The 15214-nt window shown below is 42.6% G+C and overlaps 1 protein-coding gene across 3 annotated transcripts in view; it reads left to right on the plus strand.

Moving 5' to 3' along the window:
- KCNAB1 (potassium voltage-gated channel subfamily A regulatory beta subunit 1) overlaps positions 1 to 15214 on the plus strand; it is a 365847-nt gene that overhangs the window by 252634 nt on the left and 97999 nt on the right. For all 3 annotated transcript variants that reach the window (XM_019731967.2, XM_019731968.2, XM_019731969.2), the window contains exon 2: positions 5799 to 5842. In XM_019731967.2, the coding sequence (XP_019587526.1) occupies positions 5799 to 5842 (44 nt within the window). The remainder of the gene's footprint in view (positions 1 to 5798; positions 5843 to 15214) is intronic.

The raw sequence follows: 15214 nt of genomic DNA on the forward strand, positions 1-15214 counted from the left end.
TTCTCAAATGAACCCTACTCTGGTAAAGGGCAGCGCTCTTCACCCGGCTGCTCAAGTCAGAAACCTGAGAATGGCTCATCACTCCTTCTCTTTCACTCACCTATTCAATCAAACACAAAGCTTATAGATTTTACCTGCTAAGAATATCTAGAATCTTCCCCGTTTTCCTATCTCCACTGAATCTGCTTTCAAGGTACCATCATTTCTCATCAGGATTACCAAAGGAGCCTCCTGACTCCTCTCCTTTCCTCCCTTCAATCCATTTCCCCTGCTTAAGTTTCTCAGTAGTTTTCCATTACTCCTTCATATTAAGACCAAAATCGGTAACACACATTAATTGGTGAGGCCCTGCTTGATCTGCCTCCTACAGCATCCCCTCCCCCCGCCCGACTCATCTGCAGTCGCTCTGCACTCTACTCTTCGCTGCCCTGCTCTATTCCAGTTCGTTAATTACCCACGCTTCTTCCACACTCCAGGCCTTTGCACATGCTGTTCACTCTGCTTAAACTGCTAATCCCGACTCTTTTCATTAAGTTACTCTCTGCTCCTCCTTTGAATTTCAGTTTAAATGCTGCTTCCATAGAGAAGCTTTTCCTAACCATCCGGACCAGGTCAGCTTCCCCAACATCCCAATTTTATACTTAGGGCATACTGTCCTTTAACTTAAGGCTATAATCAAAAAATGAATTCACTATTTAACGTCTGTTTCCCTTTCTATGATGTATGTTCCATGACATCAGCAACTCTCTGTTACTCAGCCAACAACCCCACACCATAATACATGGCTTGGTATGTAGGTTGATACAACAGTAATACAAGGTTGGAACTCGATGCGTCTCTATTGAACTAATTAATTAAGTTTAAGGAAGTCTCTTTTTTGCCATGCAGCTCTAGACTTTTCTAAGATGGTACAGATCAATAGGTGATTTTATATGTTCAAAGCAAATGAATAGGAATTTGCATTGTCAGTTGGGATTTACAACTGACAAATGGCTTAAGCTTTTAAATCAAAGAATCTGAAAGAATGCCATCCTACTTTGTTGATACTTCAATGAAAGTTAAGAAGGAAACAAAGTTTCATTGTTCTACTTGTCAATGCTTGTCATCAAAATGCATGGCTAAATTATTTATGTGCCTGGTAGTTTCCAAATGAGTCATTATTCACTTATCAACAGTGGTGAACAATGCCCTCGTCAGATAGCATGATTACCATCTGTGGTTATCGTTATGGCAGTCAAAATGCATGTTCTTGTGCAACCATCAAAGCAGCTGACTGACAAGTGACCATGCCTTCAGCTCTGGATTTTTCAAGAAAGGTTGAATATACATTTCTTAAAAAAAAAAATTCCCATACTTCATATTTGACTAGTAACTTCCAGGTAAGTCACCACAGAATAGCAGAGTGTGATTTAGAGGGAAAAAAAGATGTTCAGATAGAGTGAGACAGCAGATGATGTAATGATCTGACCAAGTCGAACCTAACTTATTTCTGTCAGCCTGACCTGGCCACTGAAGCCTCTTCCATTACTTTCAGTCATCCATGTTCTGTCAACCTTTAAATCAGGAATGTTTTCCCACGCAATACACATCTATCTTAGTCAAATGCAAGGGACGTATTTTAGCTAGCTACTCCTCTTTCCCGAGCAGTTTACAACCGTGAATAATGTCTAAAATACATGTACTCAGAAATAAACAATTTAAAACAACCCATTTGGGCTGCTATTCTTCTGCTTTGAGCATCTCTGATTTGTAAAGGAACCGTAACAGTCAGACTGGCTTGTGATGCTGTGCCGAAGTGACGCTTGATTTCAGTTCTCACCACTCCATTATGGCCTTAACATCAAAAAGGGCCTGATGGATGCTCCACAAAACAACACTAGAATTACATTTAATGCCTCTGCCATGGAACTAACCACTGTTCTAAAATAAACTCAGCCGATTATTCACGAAGTAGATAGTCCTTCCTTCGGAAAGAAAGGAATATGGTGAGGGAAGGAGAACTGACTCTGGGTGGTGAGCACACAATGTAATATATAGATGATGTATTACAGAATTGTACACCTGAAGCCTATGGAACTTTAGTAACATTTCTCACCCCAATAAACTTTAATTAAAATATATATATATATATATTTCCACATGAGGATGCAAAGTGGCGAAACTGTATTTTATCGTGTTTTAGTAAACAAAATTATGACATAGAGGACAATAAATTAAGTGGAAATTCATGGTAAAAAAAAAAAAAGAAAAGAAAGAAAGAAATACGACATTTGAGTTCTGAGAAGCTATATCCCTTCTCCAGATAACTCTTTACTGAAGCTTTGATTTAAGATTTAGGATTTCCAAAATTTGACTATCAAAGCCAAATGTCCCATGCCCCCACACTGATGTCATTCATTTCTAATATTAGCAGCAGAGCAGCTCAGGTTCACCTGGGGAAGAGGAGCTTTTATTTTGAGTTAAACAGGAGCAGATACTAAAAATGAACACAGTGAGACTTCCTTCTGGTATATCTGACACAGATAAACTAGGTAGAGCAGTGCAATGAGACTAGTATTTTGAATAAAATGGGAAAGGAATCTAATCTAATTGAAAATTTGATGTGCTTACAGAATTTTTACATTGTCCCAATTGTGCAAACGCTGAGGAATTAAGAAATAAAATGAAAAATCTATAAAGTTGTTTTGTTGTACAATGTCACTCAAGATCATAAAGTGTTCATGAAAATTCCATATGGATGAGATAAAGAAGGTTCCAGAGCATCTGTTATAGCCCAGCATGATGGTATAAACTTGGCCCTTATTTTGTGGTACAGCTACACAAACAAGCTTTGGATGATATATGTTGTATTTATTAGATCAAATGCATCCGGTATTTGGGCTCTTATTACCCAGCCGAGCGTAAATGGATCAGAGTCGCTGGACACTGGCCATGTCTCCTGTTAGTATTCTGCAGAGAGAAACATGAGCAGGAGGATGCAGATGTGACATTTAGAAATTGGTGCTGGGATTCCAGTCCCTGAACTGGAGGGAACTAGCTCCTCCTACCTTCTCCATCTGCAAAATGAGAGGCATTGACATGTGTTGAGAGGGATTACCGAGGTAGGAGTCTCATGAATAGTCTCAGCCCTGGACAAGGTCAGGGCAATGGACTTAGAGACCAGATACAGTTCATACACAGAAAAGGCCTCTCACTTTAAAAACAACCACCTGAGATTGGGACTGGGGTTAGGAGATCACTTCATAAATGTCTAACCACTATGCTAATATAAAATAGTATTGAATATCAACTATAATTGAAAATTTAAAAATAAGAAGAAGAAAGAAAATAAATATAAACAGCCATTTGACTATGGTAGCCATTTCATGTAGAGGGTGAAGCTATTTAGAGAAAGAGTTAAAGGAAATAAAAGCTCCAAGGCTCAATGTGTGACCTATTGCCACTGTATCAATATTTGTCTTAACCAAACTTTTCTTACAGTGCAAAATCTTCTAAGGCTTTCATTCCAGAAAAGCTGGCCTTGGTGTTTAAACAGCTGTGATAGCAAGATGGGCCATGAGTAGTACTTGCTACTTTGCAGTTTGTTTTTGCTGACAATTCTCAAGTTTATCAAGTGGGGTCTTCCAAACCCATAGCAGAGTGATCATTGCCTTCCTATGTCACTGTCATAAGGAAAATAGGGCAGGTCTCCCCATCTTGGGTGTGGAGATGTTGCTCAGTGACCACCTTGCCCTATTGGAGTTTGTGAGAAAAATGTCTTGCTCTGCATAGTTTTCTGCACCAAGTCCCTCCTCCCTGTTCTCAGAATCACAGAAAGATATTAAAATCACCTGAAAATCCTTACCTGGATCTTCTTCCATGACACCCACATAATTATGCAAATACAAGCGTGAAATAGCATCCGCCTTCCTTTTACACCCAAAGACGTCCACAGAGGCCATATCCTGTTCTATTGTAACGACATGGTTGCCTTACTGTGCCCCTCAGAAAAAGGTGAGAGGGTAGAGCCCTGTGCCTTGTTCCTCTCCTATCCCTGTGACCTGGACATTGCCTGGAACATGGTCACCTCCCCGTACATCTTTACCGATTCATCAGTGTTGGATATCTCTATCTGGAGGACTGTTGTGTACATATACTTGCTTTTTTTGTTTTGGTGTAGTCTCCTTTTATTCTCCCCACTATATAGCTTTTGCCATAGATCAATAGACTTAGACTAAAAGATCTTCTGGCTACACATCCTAGAGTTTTCCGAGAAACTACTAAATGAACAATATTTTATGCAAATTATTTTCATGGGAGAGGTTCGATTTATTTTTATCCTATTGAGTAACGTAGTTCAAAATATTTTCCACACACACCTTTATGCAAGAGCCTCCTTCCAGGTGGATATATCTAATTCATATGGGAAAATCTAGCACTATGCCTGTGAGAGGGTGAGCAGAGTTAGAGATCACAAAAAAGAATTATACCTTGCATTTGTGTACTGAGCAATACTTTTAGCATACATTACCATGTCCTGTCCCCACAACAGTGATGCTGGATGAATGGGATAGGCATTACTATCCCATCCTGCTAAGGATGAAAATGAACGCTGGAGGAAGGAAGTGATTTCTCCAAGGTTATCGAGCTAGTTGCCACAATGGGATAGAACTTGATGGTCTTTCAACTTTCAACTCTTTGCAATGTGGACTGTGCTATGAAATTCAATGTGTTGCTTAGGTGGCATTTTATAAACAAGAATAACAAACAAGCAGAGAAAAGAAATCAATGCACAAATGAGAGCACTGATTACTAACTCTAAAGAAGCCAAACTGTGGAAGATCAAGGCAAAGCCTGGAGGAGCTGAGCTGTGCTGCAGCCGGAAAAGTCTGTGTGTGCTGTTTTGTTTTGGGCGGGAGGGAAATAGTGTTCTCAGAAGAGCATCTGATCAGATACTAAGAGACGTAATTGTCTACCTGTTTCAATTATTTAAGCTTCACCGCCTCACGTCGAACCCCTACAAAATTCTATGAAGCATCCCCTCCCTGAGAATTTGATTCCTTCTCTGACGGCAGTTAGGCAGATGACAGGAAGATGAGTTGGGTCTGGGTCTCCATGGACAGATACCTTACAATGCAGACTATGGAGCCTAGTTCTCGCCCTCTTTAGAGAGTGGAACTGTATTTTCTTTCTCTGATAGACTTTAAGGGTTGAAAAGCAAAGGTGTTGATGAGGAAAAGAAGAACCATTTTAAAAGGATTATTTAACCTTCTTATGTGGCATTTTATAAAAATAATGATATAACTTAGCTTAAATAGCCTAAAGGATTTTGTTATTTTAATAATCCCCATCCACTGGTAATAATACTATGTTGTAGAAGTCAGTTACTAAACTAACGAGTATTTATTAAGGGTCCACCGTGTGTCAGGCTCTGTTGATGAATAATGAATGAATAATAACACATGACTGGTTGGTGAATAAGGTACAGACCCTGCCCTCAAGGAACTCACCTTCTAGAAAGAGAGAGAAAGACAACTTGTAAACAAACTAATAAAAACTGTCATTCAGGGCTGCAAATCTGCGTCTGGTGGGGACATTTGTTCTTGCGCTGAGCCTAAGCACATTGGAACATCCTAGCGCCCAAATGGAGATGAGAGAGAAACTCTCCCCCACCCCACAGCCTGTGTCTGGGGCTTTGCGTCTGCCACGACTCTAGTCGAGCACAATGTTATCCAAAGTGAGATATAATATTCATGGTTAAATGTACACAGTTTCAGCTGAGGAAACGCTGACCATGTGTTGCTTTATTTTTATTCTAGGAATCTTGGAAAATCAGGACTCAGAGTTTCTTGTTTGGGTCTTGGTAAGTACTTGGGGTATCATGTCGGGTAAGCTGGGAGGTGGGAGGTTAGGGAGGATACGGAGGAGTGATTGGGGTGCATGGTGACCCGTTCTAAGGTGAGAAAGGATTTCCTGATCAGCGTCGGGCCACTTCTCTTTCCGAGCCTTTCCTGCCCAATGCATCCCTCTCTCTGTCAGGCCCACGGAGCCACTATGTTCATGATGCCTTATGGGGTCTCATCAAAGAGAAAGAAATCTGATATTAGAGCACGGCTAGAGGGAGAGGCTCATGTGTTATTCCCATTTAGCAAGTGTGAAGGACCTCATCAGATGCATTTGTTTGCTCACCTCACCTGTGTCACCTGAACTTTTTCCATCCTTATTTTCCCTTTGCCTAATTGCTTGACTTACTTTTCTATATTGTTATGAACTTTAGTTTTATAATCTACTTTAGATACTTTGGGGACAAGGTGATTTTATATTTATATGTGTAAGTTGGGAGGAGGGTTTCTTGAGCCATGTTGAGTGAAAGGGATGATAGTGAATGAATGAGATCGTGGCAATGAATTCTGCCTCCTTTCACTGTATTTTAAAGATACTAAGGTTATTGATGGCTAAGTTTTTTCTGATTCTTCCTAATGCTCTGATTTGGGAGGTAAGGGTGGTTTTTGTTCAACCTAAGTTGAAGGGAATGAGACATTTGCTTAATTTACAGCTCTGATCTTGTTACCATTTACTTTTATTTTAAGGGAGATTCACTATCAGGGAATTTCACTATCAGGAGATTCACTAACCTTAGTTTTATGCGAATGTGCTTTATGGTAAATAATTATTCACTCTCCATGGAAAGAAACTGCCTATAAATATAAATTAAGAAACATAATGATTTAAGAAAACATAAATTTAAAAATATAGTAAAAAACAGTCATTGACCAATTATCTCATAGAGTCAGTATCTATGACAGAAAATAAGTTAGTCAAAAGTACATAGAAAACTCAACCAAAGGCCCTTAACACCAAAAACATTCAGGTGTCCCTGAAGTGCCACATGTAAATGAGTCTCCAGAGGGTGGACAACAGTTTTTTTTAAACTTCCACATGCGAAAGCTGTAGGTAGTTGGGTGAACTTTGAAACACTTGATTCAGGAGCAACAAGTCCTGCTTTGCGCTTCAAGCTTTTCTGAGCACCTGAACACATACGATAAGACACTGAATGAGAAATAGGAGGAAACAAGAAAGTTTATGGGCTGATTGGCTTCACTCAAAACGGGTAACAAAGCTTGACAGCATGAATAAGAATTCTTTAAGAATTTTTCTGAGCTGCCTCTGTAAGCCAGAGGAGACAAAAAAATTCAGAGAAAGGAATAATAAACCTGCCTTAGATAGTTTGTCAGGCTCTGCAGACCCCAGCTGTGAAATCCAGGGGGGCAGGTTTATTGCTGTAGGCTTGGGATGTCAGCGGAGTCATAGCTCCTGTTCAACCGAGGTTTCGGAAAGTAAGTATTCAGTGTTCCAAGCAATCACAAGACTGTAGATGTCTTTTATGGAAATGCTCTAAAGTTCATAGCTAAAGCTAACGATTCTGACTCTCTTCTCTGTCAGAGGACAGGCTGGGGGAATTTCTTGCTCTGCCATCTTTCCTTTTGATAAACTAAGAGTGTGTGTAAATAGGAGCAGATAGGTGAAGCAGCTTGAGGATGAACTGAAGAGACAGCTGAAGGAACATAGCTCTGCCAACAAGAGAAAGAGGGGAAAATATTAAGTGGCCAAACCCACTTGTGGGTTGCTGTGATTGGCCTCATTTATAAATACACTGACCACTACTGTTAAGACCCAAATTCAAAGAAACTTGTGGGAAAGGAGTAAATCCATCCAAAATCCACTAGATGGAGGTAGGATCATCTTCTGAGAGAGGAAGAGTAGAATTTATGTATTCATTCATTCATTCATTCATTCATTCTCAGCAAGCATTTAGGAAGCCAGTCATTGTGCTGGTCACAGGAGATGCCAAGATGAAAGCATGGACCCTCCTGTCAGATTGCTCCCAGCTGATAGGAGTCAGGCCTGTAAAAATAGACAATGCATTGGGCAATACCATCATGGAGAGTCCTGGGTGAACCAAGCAGCAAGGAAAAGCTCCTGGGGAATTTGGATGCAGGAGTTGAAACTTAAAGGCAGTCATCAAGTGGAGAAGGAGGTGGAAAAAGAGGGCAAAGAACTCAAGACAGAGGGAGCAACACGAACAATAGCTTGGAGCGAGTATTACAGGGCAGGAGGTACTTGGGGAAACATTAGTGTATGTGTAGAATATTGTGAATGCAAGGTGTTCGGGAACCAGAAGAAATGAGTCTGGAAGGAAAGCGAGGCCTGATTGGGAAAGCCCTTGTTTATCTTTCTAAGGCATTTAGCTCTTGTCCTCTAGGTCTCTGGTATTCCTCCACGTCCTATGGTCTCCAGGACATCCCCAGGTCTCAGGGAACTCTTGGGGGATGAGGGACAGGCAGGGCTCCACTCTCTCTACTTTCCTCCTTCCATTGCGACAGCATCCTTCAAAGTAACTCCACTTTTTCCTAAATGTAAATATAAAAAATTTTAATGTAAATTTAAATGCAAAATTTTAAATGTAAATTACAAATTTTTAAATATAAATTTAATTTTTTAATATGATAGGTAATCAATGACTATTTTTTAGAGCAGTTTTAGGGTCACAGCAAAACTGAGCAGAAAATACAGAAAGCCCTTCCACCACGTACACGCAGCTTCCCCCACTGTCTCCACCCCACAACAGAGTGATCCATTGGTGGCAGTCCTGCATCGACACGTCATCATCACCCAAAGACTTTAGGCATATGTATCTCTTGATGTTTTACATTCTGTGGGTTCAGACAAATGTATAATGGCACGTATCCACCATTATAGTATCAGACAGAGTAGTTTCACTGCCTTACAAATCCTCTGTGTTCTGCCTTTTCGTCTCTCCCTCTCTCCTAATCCTTCGCAACCACTGATCCTTTTACGATCTCCAAGTTTTGCCTTCTCTATAATGTCATATAGTTGGAATCTGACAGTATGTGGCCTTTTCAGATTGGCTTCTTTCACTGACGGTAGTAATATGCATTTAAGTTTCCTCCATATCTTTTCATGGCTTAATAGCTCTTTTTAGTGTTTCATATTACATTTTTGAAGGGGGGTGAAGGGAAGGCATCCTTCTGCCAAAGAAAAGTTTAAAACTCTGGAGCCATTTAAAAACTTGGATCAGGAGTAGGACATGATCAAACGCATTAGGATTGTTTTCCGGGAGCTATTCGAAGGCTAGATTAGAGGGGGGAAGGGTTGAAACTGGAGATTGGGAGATAAATTAGGTGTCAGATAATGAGACGGTGATATCAAAGATGGACAGAAAGGACGTGATTATTTAGGAGGAAGAATAAACCGGACTTGGTGACCTTGGGATGCAGAACGTGAGGTCTCCCTGAGCAGAAGGTGCCTGGATTCCTGGATGGGGCACGTGGGTGGACAAGCTGAAATCTCAGGAGGAAATGCAAGAGAGAGCAATAGAGGCAGGAGGATCTGGAGAAGTGGGAGCGTTTTGGGGGAATGGTGATCAGAGAGCCTGTGAACCTCTGGTTTCAGATACCCAGACGGCATGGGGAGTGCTGGAAAGAACTCTGGGCTGGAAACAACAACCCCGGAACTTCTAACAATGGTGACCCCAGGATTGTCGTTGAGATCATTGGCAAATACAGAGAACTGAGATATTTGCACAGGTTTAGGACACCCACCTTGTGGGGTTTGCCAGACTGCTTGCTCCCCGAGAGCAAAGACCACCTGTTTTTTCTACACCATTGTTGTACCTTTAATAGATCATGGTATCGGGCAAGCAGTAGGTGCTCAAAAATGTTTAGTGAATGAATGACTGGATAGATGGATCAATTGCTGAGGAATGACAAAAAGTGCACTGGGTAATAGTGAAGATCCTGCAGAAGTCAGAAATCATGAATTGCTGGGCTGCAGCCAGCTCAGTTCTTTGGTTTTCTTCAGCAGCACTTCAATGCAGAAACAGAGAGGGCCTCATGGAGGTGGGAGGTGGGGAGAGGAGAGAGAGAGCGTCCCAGCATCGAGGATTGTCCCCAAAACGAGTCAGGGACCAGGAGGTCTACTGCATATACTGTGCCATGGAGTCCAGGCTGGGTTGGCTCTGGCTTTCTCAGCAGGGCTCTCCTGTAGTTAGAAAGAGACACCTGACTGCGCTCTGAGTTGCTCCACAAAGTTTCACATGAGGAGCAGGAGACCTGCCTGATTCTTGCCATGGAGGCGATACACCGCAGTGGGCAGCTGCTCCTACAGGCGCTTGAAAAGGGCTGACTTTACCCAGCACTGTTTTACACAAACCTCCAGGCCGTAATGCCTAGGTAGTGCAAACTGACTCCAGGATTATTACGTCTCATGTTCTTCTATGCAGCCCTTTCCCACTTCATCTTGAAAAAATGAAGCCCTAAAGGAAAATATGTAACACCTTGAAGAACACGAGTCTCTTCAGAGCCATTTCTTCTCACCACAGAATTATCTGTGGTGCTTTTAAAAATGCAGATAAGCGGTCTCCACCCAGACCTTTGGAATCATAAGCTCCCAAGGCATCCCAGACTCAAGTGTTTGTAAAAGCCTGCGCCGATGATTTGGTGGCAGTGCAGTGTTGGAACCTGTTGCCCTCACCAGATGGAGAACTGGTATCTGGTGAGCCGGTCGGTGCCAGAGCAATGATTTCTACCTACCAGGTGGCCGCGGCCTCCAGTCCTGGCCGCTGGGGTTTGCCAAGTCATTTCCACCTGAACCGTGGCCTCCAACAGGAAAATCTGCCCAGCTCAGGGCTGGCCTCTGGTTTCTCTGGAGCTGAAGTCCTGAGAAGGTTCCTGGGGCAGGCAAATTGAGCTCAATCCCCTTCCATTCCATGACTGCCACCTTTGTCCATATTGCCTTATGCCCTTCCCTAACCAAGGGAACCTTCTAGAGCAAAAGCAGTGAATCTTAAGAATGGACTGTGTGGGCTTCTTTGTAATGTATTGCATATGTGCAGCAGACACTCCTGGCTCGTCTCCCTCTGCCTTGGAGATGCTCTCACTGCACTAAATATTTTGACACTAGGAGAACATGACATGAAATATTTAACATGGATGGTATTATTTTTGTGACACCCTTTGTGACTGTCATCCTTATTGCTGAGGCTAATGCACACCAGTTCCCTCACTTATTATTACAACGACATAACAACAATAGTATTTATAAAGGGCCTCCAAGACTCTGGAGAAACAATTTTAAAAAGTGCAATTTCTTCCCTGAGAAAGTTTATTCATTTTTCTGCATAACAGAGTGCCCTATTTTAAGACCAAAATACTCACAGAATTTAAATGCTGCATGAATATTAAACATATAACACGAGAGTTTGGGCTTGTCACTTTTCCTGGAAAGTCTACCTTGAATAAGCATCATGGTGCACACCCATTAAAAATGAGCAGGCGTTTGTATTTTACAAAATTATTTAAAAATGTTTCTCCCTCATTTCCTACTTTCATGGATAAAAGAATTGCTGATAACCTGGCTGCCCTCTGAATTACCAATGACTGCTGCCCACGCGCCTTGGCCGTCCCTCGTGGAGTCTATTAGGTATAGTGGGAGGCGAGAACAGCAGCCTGATGTGCCACGCATGGTCAGAGCTAGGGCTCAAGGGAAAACTTGAGAAGAGAAAGCAGAGGAGTCTAAAACAACCCCTTGTGTACACACACACACACACACACACACACATCTCATTGCCCTCAGTGCAGTTGCAAAGGGACAATTAGCCTTCATTTGCTAACCTGGGATTCAAAAATGACACAAATGGTTGCAAAGCTATTGAGTAGCAGGGGAGAGAGGGTCCTCCCAGAGCCAGATGTGGGCAATTTGCTGAAACGGATAATAATTTATAAACATGGTCTGAGAGTTATGAGAGGGAGAATTAGTCCTTTCAGTCACCACTCCTTTTACAGACGAGAAAAACAGAGGCTGAAAGAAGGGAAGTGGCCAAAGCCAGTGGTAGAGACAGCGGAACCCTTGTATTCCAGCCCCTGTCCCCTCCACCAGCCACCTGGGTCCCCACCACCCCATCTACATCCAGCTTCCAAGTGCTCACAGCCACTGCTGTTATCTGCCACTCTTTGTGTCCTCAGCTTCCTCTTTTAGGGACGTAAATGGCTGGCCCAGCATGTAAGGCCCCTTCCAGCTCTAATAGCTGTGATGTGCGCAGCAATGAAATTCAGCATGACTCCAGGGTGGCAGCTGGTTAAAAATGCCTTTATTTTAGAACTAGAAAATGTCAGAACCTGAATGACTCCTGGCGTCACTCTCCAGAGTGAGGGAAGACAAAGACCCATCAAAGCTCCACAGATGGAATGGGGGCCAGAATCTGTGTCCTGTGACCCAGGATCAGGTGTGATTTCCCTATGAGATTTCAAAGTAAGAATGCAAGTGAGTGCCCTGACGGAAGCTCCCGCCTCCTGGCTTGCCCTTCTGTGCACACTGCCTGTGCTACAGGAAGTCCTGCCATGGGTGGCTAGCTGTACTCAAAGCTGCAGCCTGACTAACGCACACTTTGTGTACATGCGAGCCTGTTCCTATTGTTTCCCCAAAGTTTGCCCTGAACACTCTATGTTGATAAAGATCACCTTTATAAGATCATTTTTCTAAACCCTAGGCAGCATGAAAACCCGAGGGACAGTTTTACTATTTCAATCAACAGTGCAGTTGAGCTCCTGTAGGAGTGAGGCTACACGAGGAAATCAGTTGGGGTGCTACCCTCCTGTAAAGCGGGGGCTCCACCTCTGGTGTGCGCATGTTAAAACAGTGCAGGGCTGTGGGGAGACACCTCCGGGAGGGTGGCATAAATGTCTGAGGGGTGCTCTGCTGTGGGTAAGCACACAGAGGAGAAACGTGTGGAGATTATACATATGCCTTAGAGGCCTTAGCTGGACAGAGTTAGGAATAAAATCTCAGTTCTTTTTAGGTTTATCAAGTGTGAATCAATCAGAAGACTTCTTGAGTAAGTGAACAGAAAACCCAGCTCAAGGCAAAGCAAAAACATCAGCTTAAGCAAAAACAGAAATTTCTAGACTCACGTAGGAGAATTTCTAGGCTCACATGCACTGTGGATGCATATGGTTGATCCATGGGTCAGACTATGAGCTCTGCAAACCAGCAGTTGGTTCCATTCTCGGGCTGCCCTCAGAATGACAAGAGGGCCACAGTGGCTTCAAGCCTCATATCCCCTTGGCTCTGACGGGCTTGTGTATCCATCTTGAGCCAATCACTGAAAGATTTCAGTCAATCAAGAACTACTCTTGAAGCTGGAGGACAGTTTAAATCTACCGCAACCACAGAATGCAGATTCCCAAAGGAAAGTTACAGTGCTCTTGCCTAAAGAGCTCTGAGCTCCTGTGCTCTGAGTTAAGATGAAAAGATATCCCTGGGTCCTGAAATCCCTTCCCCCCTAGTTTAGCTTATCAGAGCCTTTTCTGAGTCACTGATAGCCCAGGTTGAAATTAAAGTTCTCCCAGCCTGTTCTAGAGCATGATGCTCGGTTTGGTGGGTCAGCTCATGAGGTCAGTGTCTGATACCTCAGTTTGCCTAATTGAGAAAATTTTCCTCTGCAGGGTAAATATGTAGCTTTGCATTTTTAATATACTCTCTCCTGTACATTTTCCCTATAATCTTGAAGGATCCATGACACTGAAGCTCATTTACAAATAGAAGCTTCATCCCAATACCTGGACGATGAAAATATGCAAAGGAGGACCTCCAAGAGAGCAAAGCAGAAAATACCAGCAATGTGCATTTTATATGTGACAATTAATTAAAATGAGAGGAGGAAGAGGCTACCTAACATGCAATTATAGAAAATTGGTGATGAGGTAATAAGCAGGAGACAAATTAGAGCTGACAGCGTAACCACAGGGATTACTTCAGGGTGAGGAGAAGGAAACAGGAAGATAGAAGTCCTGGTTTCGCTGTTTGTGGTGACTTGAAACGAGCTTTCTGTGGGACTTTGTCATGTTTCTTCTCAGTCTCGACCGCCCCTGCTGATGGTGCATTCATCTCCCACTCTCTTTCCTTTTCCCCTTACTGAGCAGAAACAGTAGCCCAACCTGGTCAAGCTGCGTGTTTTTTGTGTGTGTGTTTTTTGAGCTATCATCATTTTTATTTATATTTTTATTTATTTAGTTAGTTTTATTAGTTTCAGGTGCACAAAACAATGTAATAGTTAAACATTTATCATTTATATCCCTCACACAGTGACAACCCTCCTCCCTCCATCTATTAACCCCTCTGACATCCCATACAGACATTACATTTCCTCTCTCTATTCCTAATGCTGTACTTCACTTCTTGTAACCATACATATATATAATATATATATATATATATATATATATATATGTATACATATATATAATATATATGTGTATATATGTATATATATATAATTGTAGTTGACATTGACATTCATTATTGTTCAGCTTCATATAAGTTAGACAGAGAAAGACAAATACCATATGATCTCACTTATATGTGGAATCTAAAAAAAAGAATAAATGAATGAACTAATCAGAAACAGTCTCAGAGACAGAGAGGAAAAACTGAGGGTTGCGAGACAGGAGGGTGGGTGGGGATCAGGGGGACGGTGAGGAGATTAGAAAGCACAGTCAGTAACCACAAGATGGCCACGGGGATACGAAAGTCAATTTGGGGAATGGAATCAAGCTGCTTTTAGCAGTGATATTCATAACTGCTGGTTGAAGAGAGGAGGCAGGACGGGTCCTGCCACCTGTTTCTGGAAGGCACCCTCTGTCTGGCTTCATCACCTGTCACACCATTCCCAGGGTCAATGTTCAGGAGCAGAGCGGCCACCTTCCCATTCAGCACCTTCCCAGGAGGGCTGGTTGGCTGCCCTGGCCCTGCTGGTAGATTTGTGGCCTTAGATTCCACTAGCATCTTAGTTTGTAAGGCCTTAAAGGGCAGAAGCTACAACTGACTCCATTGTCCCTGTAAAGCCTGGAATCTGGCACTCCTCTCATTCATGCATGTGTTTTTGGATTACACAAAAGTATGCCAGATGCTGTGCTGGGGAAAAGATGCACCAGTGCTCCAGCACCTGCCCTCACACAGCCTACATGGGGGTGGCAGGTGTGTGGGGGTGTGTGTGGCAGGGGCATGACCTGATTCCCAGGCTGGACTAGATCCTTGGTCTGTGTGTCCCCAGAGGACACCCGGCATTTGTTTTTTTGGTGATCGTTTCTTTAGCCCGACTTATTTCCTGCTGGATTGTCAGCTCAGCACACATGCCTAGATCAGAGAAGGTGCTTAG

This window comes from Rhinolophus sinicus, linkage group LG01 (assembly GCF_036562045.2).
Source record: "Rhinolophus sinicus isolate RSC01 linkage group LG01, ASM3656204v1, whole genome shotgun sequence".
Taxonomy (NCBI): domain Eukaryota; kingdom Metazoa; phylum Chordata; class Mammalia; order Chiroptera; family Rhinolophidae; genus Rhinolophus; species Rhinolophus sinicus.